Source organism: Dreissena polymorpha, chromosome 10 (genome assembly GCF_020536995.1).
Source record: "Dreissena polymorpha isolate Duluth1 chromosome 10, UMN_Dpol_1.0, whole genome shotgun sequence".
Lineage (NCBI taxonomy): Eukaryota > Metazoa > Mollusca > Bivalvia > Myida > Dreissenidae > Dreissena > Dreissena polymorpha.
This window is the reverse complement of record NC_068364.1, coordinates 81913120-81928164: the sequence shown is the minus strand read 5'-3', so window position 1 is coordinate 81928164 and position 15045 is coordinate 81913120. Positions and strand designations below refer to the sequence as shown.

Sequence of the window (15045 nt, the reverse complement as noted above, 5' to 3'; positions counted from 1 at the left end):
TACTGTGCCCTCAAGACGTTTCCTTTTATTTGAATATATAGTGCAATATTGTGACAAAAAAAAACTTTGGGGAGCATCACCCGTCTCTGACGGTTTCTTGTTTATTATAGCTCAACAATATTAACTGGACACTTTCGTTTAGGCGTTAATTTTTAACATAACGTTCCTATTTACATATTATTTTTTTTATTTGAAACTGAGTAAAATATGTATACAAATATCACACTGCATTATGGAAATATTGTCATTAAATTTGTGCAAAATGAGCACTAACAAAGCCGAGTACGAATGTTGGATACAATTGAAGCATGTCATTTGTGCTTATCAAGTAAACGAGTATCAGGTGAACCTTTTAGGAGCTGTATCTTTAAAAGTTAGTGATATGAGTATTCTGAAGAATAAAGAAAACACACAGTGGTATTGTTCTAAACATTTTATTTGGTAGTGAGATATTTGGTAGGCAGCACCAATAAACAATATAATATGGGAGATCATCCTCTTCCGCAAATAAATTAATAACCTCCCTTACAAAAGGGAAGTCATCTTTTGTAAATATTAGTACCTCCCTTTAAAATATCTATAAGCAATAATTTGACAGAAATAGAGAGCAATAATTGATTACCATTTAATTATATTGTTTAAGTTTAGTTGTTTATAAATAAGAATAACAAATATTTACAGCAAATTATAGTATGCACTAGTTCAATTCAACAAAAAGGAAAGATAACTCTAATATCTAAAACATTTAACAAGAAAATCTCAAGGTCACAGAAAATCCCCAACATTGTTCAAACAACATTCATTAACTATGTGCCAGTTGAACCAGTGATAGTATTTATCTTAGATAATAACATGTGTGAATACAATAAATCAACTTATTTTAGATCAAAAATACAATTTTAAAATGTGTTTTGAATTAAAAAAAGTATTCTTAGCAAAACATAAAAAAAATATTAAAAAAAGATTTGTTAAGGTCATTTCTATTATGAAAAACATTTTTGGCAAACCTAATATTGGTAATAATTATGCAATTTCATTCAACAAAACATTTTTGGACTAAAGCAATACATTAAATTCAAATTGTAGAAACAATATCCACAGTGATGTCTTCGTCTAGTTCCTTAATGGCACAGTGAGTCCTAGCCCTGAAGTTGTCATACATACACGAAGAAGTGTCTGATGTTTTCACAAGCATGTCCTGCGAGTTCAACATGTTCCGCAACGATCGCAAGTCGAGAGATTTCCCATAGTTCGTATTCCCTTCTTGCCCATTCCCATTTACACAGTCACTATTTAAATCACCTGTACGATCGATACGTCCCTTCCAGATCTCATTATCACAAATTTCGAATATCGTTTTTCCGGAATTCGGATTTCCGCATTGATGATGTTTAAATCGAGAGCAATTACTGGAACTTGACCTGTTGCAGCTTTTATCTGGATTTGAAAGCATGTCCAATTTGTTATCGTCCGTTATCGACGCATGCAAGTAGCTGGGACCTTCGCTTTCAATGATGGGCGTTGTATGTGAATGGTGAACTAAAGCATTATGCGTACACACATGTCCTGAACTATTTGAATTTGACGATCGACTACTAGCACTTGAGAAACCAGAACTAGTAGTGATCTGAGAGTTTGCTGTTGAATACGCATCGTCGTTATCGCTGCACACATGACAATCCGTCTGTCCGTACAAGATCCTCAACTCCTCGTCTTCGGCAATAGAGGTCATCGAATTTGCTGAAAACAGTGATGATGCCTCTGTGGACGATGTTGATATACGTTTCAAGTTAATTCCTTCTTCCTCCGCTATGGAAGACTCTTCAAATGATCGCTTCAGTTCCTTGAGACTGGAGATGCTTTCACGTTTAGCGTTGACTCCTGGCAACACACTACTAACCGAGCTACGTTTTGTTCTGTATCCCGCTGGAAGGGACCCTCGCAGGCTGTTCCTACGGAACGGAATACTGCCAACGCTGTTGGTAGAATCCACCTGGTCTTCTTCAGTCCGGTTCAATAACTTGTTCACACCATCGTCAATTTTTAAATAGTGACTGTGCCTTCGGACGAGCTTCTTTTGTGGTTTTGGTTGCTCCTCCAGGAAGTTTGTCGGTTCGGAACGAGTCCGAACTTCCTCAGAGGGATGACCAGGCTTACTCTGTCCGCAAAGATTCTCTGCCCTAACCCGGAACATGTACACAGTTTCTGGAAACAAGTTTTTCACGCGGTAGGTTGTTCCCTGGCAGGTGCTTGTGATAACGCGCCATCTCCGCTCCTTAATGCTACAACACTCCACCTGATAGGCTAGAATTGTCCCAGAGTTCATGGGTGACATCCATGACAATGTAATGGAATTATGGGTAATGTCTGTGACCTTGGGGATTCCTTCGGGGATGCAGGGTTTTCCTGTAAATACAAAGAAATGTGTGTTAAAAATGCATTTAGTTATCATTGGAAATGCTACAATTACATCAGTGTGTCAAAGAATGCTGCCAACAATAGCAAAATGGGATTATACTTCATTTTTAACAGGCTAAACTGAAGAAAATTTGAACTAATTGAACTAAAAACTCTTGTAATACAAGCTTAGTTATTCCTATATGTGGTGTGGTATTTTTTTCAATAAATTTTTAAGAACTATGTTTTTGTCCCTTCTTGTCAAAAACATACTTGGCAAAGTTTCTAAGAATGTTTAAAATCTGGCTTTTATTCGCTAAGCACTTGTTTCAGAAATCATTCCATAAGTGCATATTAATTCAAAATTTAATAGATTTAATTATGCTAATGTCACCTAATCAAGCTATTTAATGTGCTTACACAAAACAATGCTTTTAACATTTGTAAGTTATAGGTAAGAGCATTATGACTCAGAAAGTAGAACATAAATTGCAAGTATCGTGATAATTAGTCAACTAGATGTACAAGTGTTGCTAACATTCAAGGGCTGTTAAAGAATGAACTATGAATTATGACATGTTTATGACTTTTACACGCACTCATTTATAAAGGGACGACACACATCCGTGATACCATCGAACAAAATAAACATGTCTGCAGTGCTTAATGAAAAGAAGATTTAGTTTGCGCTACATTTAATAGCATTATAATGCGGGCAACATAAAAATGTTATATATCTGCTCATGCTAAATGTTGAACATTCAACAAGCAAGACAATTAGTAACACATGCAGTCTTCACAGATAAACATCAACATTCACGTCTTATTAAGATAAATCACAGTTTTACACATCAAAACATTAACCTCTGAACAAAAACTTATTTTTTTCAAAAAGTGCATGTCTGATAATTGTTCTCAAATAAATTTTACAATTAACATCTGTACGTTAAGTTTTGAATCACAATTAAAATGCAATAAACATTTAATTTATAATCTGTTATTGAAAATACATCACATGAGTAATGTGAACAGTTATCTATAGTTTTTATACTGCATTTAATTTAGTTTTGATGATTCCATACCAATCTTTCAATAAAGAACAAAATCATAAAACTTGTGTGTACCTATACAGCCTATAGCCAATTAATACAACAGAACCAAGAACATATATTAGTATTTGATTTACATCTGTCTATGTCTAGCAATGTGATATCATTAGCATGATGTCAAGAGATTTTTGGGGTATTGAATTTCCTTGCAGGGTGCCAAAACAATGTCTCTGTGGGGTCCCTAATTGGGATTGGGGCCTTATAATATTAAAGTTACATGGGACACTGTGTGGGAACTGACATATGGTACCAGGAATTACATATTGCCACCCAGAAGAATTACACTGAATTTCTGAGCAATCTTGACAGCATTTTATCAAAATTGGAAGTTTTTGAATGTCTACCGTTCAGTGTAGTTTATAGAGTAAATAGTATGATAGTGCTTTACTGAAGTTATGGTATTGTACTTAACAAAACTGAAATAAAAAACAAACCCATCCTGCCCATCACAGTATAAAGGTGCCTTTTATTACAGTTTGTCTAATTAAACTTTATTTTTTCATTTTATTATGATGTATCCATATTTTTTCTAATTACATCCTGCTCTGAACTGTATTATTGTGTATGACATACAAAAACACAGTTCTAAGTAGGATACATTTAGATTTTATATACATCAGTTTGTGACATGCAGGAAGAAGGAACTTTTCACAACAAATAGTTTTACAGTATTATTATATTCAAATGATTTATATAAGTTAACTTACTTTATATCTTAACACATCAAAATTTCAACGTTAACTTTAAATTTATTGCTTTTGAAAAATGATAAAAAGTTCGAAAAGATTTGCTGAAGTCATTATGAACCCTGCTTAATAACAGTTTAAGGTATCAATTTCCATTAATATGCCCATTAATATTAAATAATTCAGGGAGCACAGCCAAAATTAATGAATTATTCTGTATGCGGTAAGATATACGTGCGTATAAGTCACTTCAAAGGCACTGATTACATTAGAATTATGCGATAGCGTTTTAGGATTTAATTGACCAAACATACTAAATCATCATCTCGAAACTTTGTTAGACAGACACAGATAAGCACCAATGGAGGTTCAGTAGCGGGACAAGGGTTAATTAAAACATTCCTCAAATTCCATCACTTAAGTCAATTATAATACTTGGCCGGGTGGATGCCAAAATGTTAATGATAGCTGATACTAGTAGCTGACATCTGTCATGTTTCTGTAAAGGTTATATTTTGTTAATGTGGCTATCGAACACGAAAAACAAACTCTAGTATCGTAACAGTAATGTGATTAATGACTCGATATTTGTATTTCCTCTGGTACGGCCAAGGATACTAGATAAGACTAAGAGACCCCAAATGAAAATGTTTTTCGAAGTAAATGAGTACAGCCGAATGTCTTCCCGTAAATTTAAACTAGAACCATAACACCAATTAAAGACGAATTTTAACTCTTTTGTACAGTAGATTGATAATGAAATTTTGGTACCATTTCATACATTGCATTTTCTTTTTCTAAATATTTTTTAAGGACATGATACTGGTACACTCATTTTTACTGCTGTACACCTTTATACATTATAGCTTTAAGTTCTAACTCTATAGCATGTTTATAGTTTCAAACATGTAATATAGTGACTAAAATAGCAGATAGGGTTTCTATTGGTATGTTTTGTCCCTATAGAAATACAGGTATACTATTACACAATTTGTCCCAGGGAAATTCCATATTAGTCTTCTACGTTACAAAACAACTATGGTACAGAAAATGCTTTATCAAATGGAGAATAATTATGTTTTAAGACAGGCTTAATGTAAATATTTGTCAGTGCAGCGTAAATGGGAAAATCTGTTTGATTTTTAATCAGTAAATGAAAGGTTTAAAGAATATTACATGCACACATGTATATAATTTATATGAAAAAGTTCATTCATGTCTAAGAACTTTGTATTATGTATATTTTAAATTTCTTCACCTTTTTAACTTTTGTCGATAATTTTTTCCCCAATATGGCAGGCCAGGCCATTTCCCCAAAACAAGAGAAAAAGCCCTGCTTTGCAATGTATGAATTATTAAGCTTAACATTATACATGACAATAAGTGAATGGACCAACATGAACATGCAACTTCCACTGGTTAACAAAACTCAACAGTACAACACTCAACAATACACCACTACCCCGGCCATTTCATGAATGTACAAAATATTCATGAATAACATATAAGTATTCATGAACTTCAAGTTCATGAACTTGAAACAGGTTTGTGAACTTAATGAATTTTTTAGTGAACTTCATGAATTTGTTAATGAACTTCATGATTTATTCATGAACTTCATGTACAAGTTCAAGAATGGACAAAATTAACACAAGTATTTATGAACTCCAAGTTCATGAACTTCACACATGTTCATGAATTTCATGAATTTATTAATGTCAACTTAATACACTTCATGAACTGGTTCATAAACAGAATATTGCTGTTTTTACAAAGGAAGAATATTGTGTGCACAGGAAGTTGAAATGGAAGCAAGCTGAATGAAGCCACATGGTTTGTGTTATTTAGATATTTAAGTCTTTAATAAATTACCGGCTAAACTGATCAGCCATTGGTTCCATTACAGCTATTTTGGCACTTATAATGTTTCCCAATTTTTGCTAAATTGTATCACTCTTTCCTTTGCTTTATGAATGTTTTTGTCATCAACAGAATCAGAAGCATAACCAATCATTTCATACTCATTAACTCAGAGTTCATGAATTTGTTCATGAATTCTAAAAGTTCGTGAAACATAAACTTTGCTTTTCATTAATATCTTGGTCATGAATTGATTCGATTTTGATTTTATGAATAAATTCATGAAGTTCAAGAACCTGTTTCCCTGGGGTAAAACGTAACAACTTAAAAAAAGCACATGCACAAAGCAACAGCAAGCAGTCATGTTAGTTTTATTTTGTGAATGAAATCTATATGATCTGAATGGGGAAATAGTAAACTTTAAAGACCCAATTTTACATTCTTTGAGATCATGGCAGCATTCTTTAAATAAGACAAGAGAATTACTTGTAAAACCCATACTCAATAATTTGTGTTTATTTACATGGAATTTCTATAGCACACACACTTTACAATATTGAGGGACCCAATCTTTTGGTACAATACATATCACTAACACTACAATCCCCTTACCTCTGGGTTGACATTACAAACAGCAAAGGCTGGTACATACCTTGTGCGTATATTCCTGATCCATATTTTGCTCGAAATTCCGCTACTTCGCTTGAGTTGTTCGCTCCCATTTTGATATTTTATTTTCACGTTCTGATGACACTAAAAATTGTATCCAACAGCATAAATTCCTCGTTCACAGCGATTTTTGTTGTACAACATGCAATATCGACATGCGGGGTTGGTTTTGTAGGAAAAGATATTTCTGCATGCTTCTAGGTGGAACAATCCTTGGGAAGATTTCACTGTTACCAAGCATTGATGGTAATATTTCACAATTTATAAAGTATCAAATTCCTTGCGGTAAACAGTTACAACTTCTTACATAATCTGCCATAAACACATTAAATTGAAAGCTCCTATAAAGTTTTCCACACTGACTATTGCCAATACTTATTCCACTAAAGTCTCTATTTTTCACGCAGTGATAATCAGTTGACGGTATCACCTATGATTCAATAAGTGTCCCATAAAATGAAGTCTTGTCCAATCCCAAGTAACTTTATATCATTTCCAATAACTGCCAATCTTTCACCCACTTTGTCGGGCAATAAATGACATAAACAATGTCCATTGACTCCACTCTATCAAACTAGAGTTGTAACAATCTGTTCTTTTCCAGACCACACCACCTGTACTTCAATGTAAAACCACAACTATCTGACCAAAATACATTAACGGACTGCTGTAGTCAACACCGAAACATGTGTTCATTAATTTAAGTCCAGATATAATTGAATTGTTAAGTCCACCAAATGTTGCTCACAAAATATTGTGACACAGTGTTGATCTTCTTTGAAATAAACACAAACTTGTTTTAACTCCAGGCTATAAAACCTACATCTTCTGTAACATATGATAATGACCAGTAGTGGTCTGTCAGATTGTTTTTCATCTGAAAATAGCCAGGGGCTCCCTACACAGTTACAAAATGCCGAGAATGAATATCAATTATCTAACTTTCAAATCTGGTCCAAAACAACCCAGCTGTGTTCTTATCAGACCCCTAAAACTAGGGTCTCTTTATATTGGGCAATTTATCTGACACTGTTATCACCAGTCTATTATCAACTCTGTTTACACAGCCAGTCTAATAGTAAACACACCTTCAACTTTTGATACCCTGTGGTTTGTGAAATGAAAACCACTTAAAATAAAATTTCTGAAACCTTGAAAACCCTTTGTATTCTCCAAAAAAAACAAACACATGCAACTCAAAACTTAGTCACTATGTATAAAGTCCTCTATATAATTATCCACTTTTCTTCAACTATTGTCACAATTTTTTGTTCGCAAAATGTCTTGGTTACCAATTCGTACTTCACAGAGGAGCCCAAACCAATCCTCATGCTAATAGTAAATGAAATGCAATGCTCTTTCCTCTTAAACCACTCAGTGAATGTCACAAGTCTTCTGACTAATGTTAATACTGCACAATACAGAAAAAATCACTGCAAGTAAATAGCTATCCACACCCAAGACTTGTGAAGTCAATATGCCTTTGTCAGTCAAATGTTATCGCCAAATAATTCAGCTGCATACAAAATAATGCCTATAAATATTATACACCAATGCAGTTGGCAGATATATTTCTTGATCTGTTTATTAATGTATTCAAAATAAACTTTATCTATTTTGACACACGCAGTAATCAATTAGCTATATCCTCATGTAGCCTCATTAGCACTTTTATTTCAAGTCATAACTGCCAGCACATTTTACAACTGATAGTGCACTGCAGACCACATTCAAACTACCACCATGCACACTTCAGTCATTGTTTACATTGACCTCAATGTGTGACCTCATGCTTGATTCTGATTGGCTAAAATCTCAGCAGATGACAGTTAAAACACTTTTGATTGGTTGAAAGTTTATTGGTTCATGCATATTCAGTTTACTGTGATAAACCTTCAAAGCCTTTGACATAAATGTTAATGTGGGATATCAGAGAGTTATGATTGACTTTGATTTTAAATTCTCTTAATGAAGTTGATTAAGTGTTGAATTCATAAATCTCTTTTTCGACTTGTGGAAACACAATTAATCATTGATTTAAATACAACTAATTCTACACATCACTGCATTGATCAAATGATATTTAAAACATGACTGATTTTACCAAGTAATGTTGACTTAAATACTATTAAGTACACAATGTTTTGGCTGTACACATTTTGGGCATTATTCTATTATACATTTAATTTAGCAGAACAAAAAGACACATTATTCCCAGAAGTAGACATGTAAAACTGACCAAAGCAAAAAGTTCAAAGATATCAATTTTCACATATAATTGATTTAAGCCTTTTAAAATAAAATGAAAGCCATTGGTCTCTTATTTCAAATGATTTAGCACTTGGGATGTAATGATGCACAATTGTAGAGGAATATATGGTGTCTAGACTGGATGGTGTCACAGTTTCTTAAATCAAACAGGTAAAATAGCAGGAGAACTTAAGAGTAAACAAATTGCAATAAATGTAATTTTCTCAGGCATTTAACATTAAACTGCTAAATAGACAACAAATGTGTTCTCTGACAGGGACAACTTTGTAGCAGTTAATAGGAACATTTTAATTTGTACTCAACATATTTAACAATGATAGAGGAATCTAATGTATTACAACCAGCACTAGTTTGCTAGGCATATTTCCACCTGTAACCTCAAACTAGATCAAACTTTAAATTCATTTCCACTGAGGTTTTATATGTGAGTTTTATGCATTAGTGTTAAGTTTGAAGGTATCAGATATTGAATATATTAACATAAATTAGTTCTGACTGGCTCATTTTGTACAGAGTGGCCATGTGGTAAGGAAAGTATTGACATAAAATAGGCGAAATTGCAATTAATATGATCTAGGTGTCTGGATCTATTAAAACACATAATCTTGTCTGTGATGTTTATACATGAGAAATTTTGGTCACATGTAGAACAGCTAAGTCAGCGATCAAATCTGTTAATCATAACAACACAATCATTTTCATTATAGGCCATTAAATCTTAAAGTTATATCTCTGGAAAACCAATTTTGATTACTATGAACTTTGAAATGCAATTTAATCCGAAAGTTCTTTTAATACCTTTAATACATTAGAGATTGAAGATTATAAAAACATATCCATGGATTATTTCTTAGTTACAGACTATTCTCTATGCTCTATTTGGAAGCATTAGTTAAACAAAATATTACTGTTCAGCTAATCTTATGTTTTTATAAATGAATTGGTAATTAGTCCATGTAGTCATATTGGTTCTTTCCACCTAATAGACATAAAATAATAGTTAAAGGTCAACGTCTTCAAGTTAAACACAATTTTAACATATAAAACCCACAAGCATATTGCTATGTCCGATTTAACATTTTGAAATGTAAGTTTTTAGTATGTCTGTCTGTAATTAAAGGGGCCTTTTCACAGATTTTGGCATTTTTTAACTTATTCATTAAATGCTTTATATCGATAAATGTAAACATTGGATCGTAAAAGCTCCAGTAAAAAATCAAGAATAAAATTTAAAAAAGGAAAAGAACATTGCCCGGACCAGGTTTCGAACCAGTGACCCCTGCAGTCCTGCCAGAGTCCTGAAGTAAAAACGCTTTAGCCTACTGAGCTATTCCGCCGTTTACAAATTCATAATGTATTTTATACGTTATATAAGCAATCTTCGTAGTTTCAAAAAAATTAACGACAAAAACAGAACTCTCCAAATTATTCAATCGTTTCGCGTTGCAACGCTTTATAATTTTTAGCTTTTAAAATCGTCAAAAGATGCATATAATGGCTATATTAGACCATGGTAAATGTTCAGTATTACTGTTTCCTCACAAATATCATAACTATAACGAAAATTTGCGAATCTGAAACAACTTTTTTCAATTTTGTCAATTTACCAAAGCGTGAAAAGATCCCTTTAAAACCATGTAAACAAATCTGTGACAGCAATTGAATACAGGTGCAATCATGAACCAATTAGTTATATCAGTAATTATCTATATCCTGACACATTTGCTGTTGTGTTATCAGCAGTAGATTAGCATTCCTTGATCATACCCAGACAATCAGTAAACTGTGACTCACAATCAAAGCACAGAATCAGTCATTGCAATCTAGTCCATATACTTTGCAAACAGTCTATTACTTCAACAAATATTTCTCTGTGCCTGTAGATTTAATTAGCTGTAAAACGAAAATCAAATTTTGAGGCTGAATATATCTCCAAATTAAATCAAACTTTTATCATGTTTGTGTACTGAAACATCTTCAAGGTGCCTCCATATTGCATTACGTAAGGACTCCATGTTTGTTCAAGTCCTCCTTCCTTAATTAAGTCACTATTTTTACTCAGATTGCTAACCTTTCATCCTACAAATGGGATCACAAGGTAAGGACTCAGACGCCACATTAATTGCTTATAGAAGTGAGGAAATTAATAACTTGCTTAGCGTTGGATTACACAATTGTGGGGATTCAAATTACAATCGTCTAAATAATGCATTACAAAAATATAATTTTATGTCTGTTTGATAAAATGCCAACATTATTCTCTTAGAATTATACATTTATATTTTCTTATTTAAAATTGACTTTCCTCTCTCCAAAAGAAGTTTGTTTTAACATGTTGTCAATAGCATCCTGCATGTACTGTACTATAAATTTGTTAATTACAGTGATTTAATCAGTTTTTATTATAGATTTTTGTGCACACGGGAGAATTGGTCAGTGCCAAATTATTGTTTGAAATGTGAACATGGGGACTTTATTAAGAAAATTACTGAAAAGTTTTAAACTGTTAAAATGTTGAGAGGCATTGAACAGTTGGAGTCTAAAAAGTGTATACTTTCGTCACATTTTGATAGTCATGGGGACATTATGGGGTCAAGTAATTTCAGATCCACTTTTGGCACTCTGTTTTGATAGGTATGGAGACACTCTGATTCAACATCATTCAAGTAATGTAAGAGCAAAGTGCACTTGACACATATACACAATCAATTATCATGACAACTTTATAAAGGGACTGATTGCAATAAGATAAATATGGCTTTGTGTATTAATCAAATTTGTGGGCACATGTCACATTAACTTTTCACGCCCTTCATGATGGTAACATAACAGTGTATTAATTAACAAAGAATGGGATTATTAAGAATTTTTTAGGTTTAAAAGTGCCTACAAGGCTATTAACAAAACTGTGTGAACTTCAAGGAGATTAAAATTACATAATAAAACTCTAAAAAAAACTGTGACATATATATTTTCCAATCATCTTCTACTGGACTTGCCTAAACGTGTTAGACAAATGCACTAATTGGAATTACACTGTGATATGTGTTCGTATTTTCTCCATGTTTTACTTTTTGTCCTAGCATAGTAACACATTAAACATAACTTAACAGTATAATATAAATTTGAAATAGGTCTTTGGCAAAGGATTTGCAGACATTCACATGTTATTAAAACATTAAATACTGTTTGAGCAATAAGACACCTCACATTATTTGTTTGAACAAGCAAATTCATTGAATTGATATCCCCCATCCAATATGCTTCTGGACACAAAAGTATTATATTTGACACTCTAAAAAGCATTTTTTCAAGATACAAAGTGCCATAACTCCTTTATTACCAGATGGTGTACCATGCCATTTGGCGTGCATCTCTTATCCATATATATACTCGTACCAAGTTTCAATGAAATCTGCCAAAGCACTTCCAAGATATGGCTCCGGACACACAAAAAAAGCATTTTTTTCAAGATACAAAGGGCCATAACTCTGTTATTAACTGATGGTGTACAATGCCATTTGGCGTGCATAATCCTCTTCTTCATATATATACTCATACCAAGTTTCAATGAAATCTGCCAAAGCACTTCCAAGATATGGCTCTGGACGGACGGATGAATGGACGGACGGAAAGACGGACGGACAACGCCAAAACAATATCCCTCCGCCTATGGTGGGGGATAAAAATTATGTCATGTGTTTATTAACATCTCAATGGATAATGTTTTCAGTACACAGAGTTTATAATTTCACAAAAAACTCATAACTTTCTACATGACAAGTCAGCATGTTCTGTCCATTTCCATTAATTACAATGTCCTCGTTTTTGACAAGCAGCTGTTTTGACCACTTCAAGCCTATATTAGTCCTGTTATGACATCTCAGCATACCACCCTTTCCCATTGTGATTTGGGCAGGTCATGCGTCATGACCTTGTACTCACGTGCATGCAGTACACGCTTTTTATTGGCATCTAGATTATCGCTGCATTTCTTGTTGTGTGTTACCACGAGACAGACAGACAAACATTTTATTTGACTTGCACAATGTACATCATCATTATCACATGTGGTTGGTATTGATATATGTCAACATGTTTATTCGCAGAAAACAAGTGTGACCAGCAAACATGAATATATACAAAACAAAAGCATATTGAAGTACAGATGATGAACAATTGGTAAATTACGTTATACGTGGTCTATGTTCTCTATATTACTATATACACAATTACCTTTAAGGTCAAACATTCATGTTTAATTGTTCACTAATTGTTAAGTGAAGTCGAGTAATCAGCAAAGCAAATTGTACGCTTTTTTTGCACTTTTCTTAATTTTAAAGAATGTATAGTATGTGGATATATTTTCTTCTTGTTTTCATACATAGCATCATATACATGTGAATCCCAGATTTAAATCTTGCTGTAGTTTTAGGTTAACTCGCATTCAGAAACAACAATATTTGCCTGTCCTGCATTGTACAAGAACAGAGGATATTTTGGGAAACACAATCAGAATTTGTGAGTAGACTTATCAAAGAAAAAATATTGATAAACAAAATTCCTATCATGTCATACAGTGATATGGTTTGAATGATCAACAATAACATGTTTACCATACAGAAGACACAAACTGTCAAGGAAGACTGCAATACATCCTTAAATCCCACATTGCTGAATGTGATGCATTATACATTATATAAAACCTTTTTCTTTTTATTTAAGTGAGCACTATTTTAGAAACTGGTATTGATATAAAGCTACAATTTACATAAGTTTGCTATCATTTTGTATTTAGAGTACATTTACATTTACTGATAAAGACAACATCTGTTTGCATCCAAAGAAAGGTTATTAGATAATATATGATAAATATTATATATTAGATATAAATATGATGATTGTTAATATCTTGTTCCTGATATGCAATGTGATTCATAAAACCTATATTATTTAATAAACAGAACAAAGTTATGTACAAAGACAATCAAATCATACATGTAAGTTGGTAATTAGCTACAATAGTTATTTTCTGACCAATGATTGGTAGTACACAATTTTAATATTGTCAGTATACAATCTTTCGGACTTCACTATTTCTCTGACTGACCACACATAATCATCGCTATCTATTGCGCACAAGAATAAAAGTCCTTGAACAGCTCATCATATTTGTGGATTTAGCAAAGTGTTTTGATCTTGTTTGTCTGCCACATTTACCACACGGGTTCAACAAACTCAGCGAGTCATAAAACAATGAAAACAAAGAATGTCCAATCAGAGACTGAGAGCTGCTTGGTTGATCAAACACTAGGACAGTCATGATTGTCTTTATTAATCATTACATTGCTGATAACAGGCGGTCATTGTGTGCAGACGTTCCTCATGATTCTTAATTGAAATGTACCGTCAAGAAGTTTACACTCAGGTGAGCGTCATCTGAACCTTCTTGAGCTAAATACAACTGTGGTCATCCACCATTAATAACATGGCCCGTATTCACCAACTGATTCTTAGACTTAAGAATAAAGAAACGACTTAGAACAAAGAAAAATGTGTTCAGTGTTTGAATATATACAGGCCTCCACTGGTGATTATGTCATTAACAAAATTCTTAAGTCTAAGAATTGTTTGGTGAATACGGGCCCTTACCTGTCAAGGGTCTTAAGTGGCTGAGAGTGAGACCAGATCTAGGGGGGTCCGGGTGGGGGGGTGGGGCAGCCCTGGAAATGTTTTGGATCCTAGATCTTCTGTGGTGCGTTTAGGGGCTTTTTCAAGAGCAAAATTAAGACTTTTTTCTCTGAAATTAGCCCTTTTTTGCTTAGTTTTTTTTCTTCGCCGGTGAGCCACTTGATGACATTTTGCAGCCAATTGTTTTTGTTCACATACACATCAGTGACGTAGTGCTAATGATACATTAACATCTTTAAACAGTTTCCGTTACATGTGTTTTTTTAAGAAATGCGTGAGAAATTACTAAATCAGCGTGAGACCATCATTGCATGCGAACAACCGTAAGACTCACTGCGAAACTGTGAGACTTGACAGGTATG

At 33.3% G+C, this 15045-nt stretch overlaps 1 protein-coding gene across 3 annotated transcripts in view; it reads right to left on the bottom strand.

The window, feature by feature from the left end:
* Positions 1-418: 418 nt before the first annotated feature.
* The window catches only part of LOC127847360 (roundabout homolog 2-like), a 37534-nt gene continuing 22907 nt past the window's right edge, over positions 419-15045 (bottom strand). For 2 of the 3 annotated variants that reach the window (XM_052379224.1, XM_052379223.1), the window contains 2 exons: positions 6705-6805; positions 419-2406 (listed from right to left, as the gene is read on the bottom strand). In XM_052379224.1, the coding sequence (XP_052235184.1) occupies positions 1076-2406; positions 6705-6774 (1401 nt within the window). In that variant the 5' untranslated portion in view covers positions 6775-6805 and the 3' untranslated portion in view covers positions 419-1075. Of the gene's footprint in view, positions 2407-6704; positions 8470-15045 lie in introns of those variants that run through there. The other variant, XM_052379222.1, reaches the window with a different exon arrangement.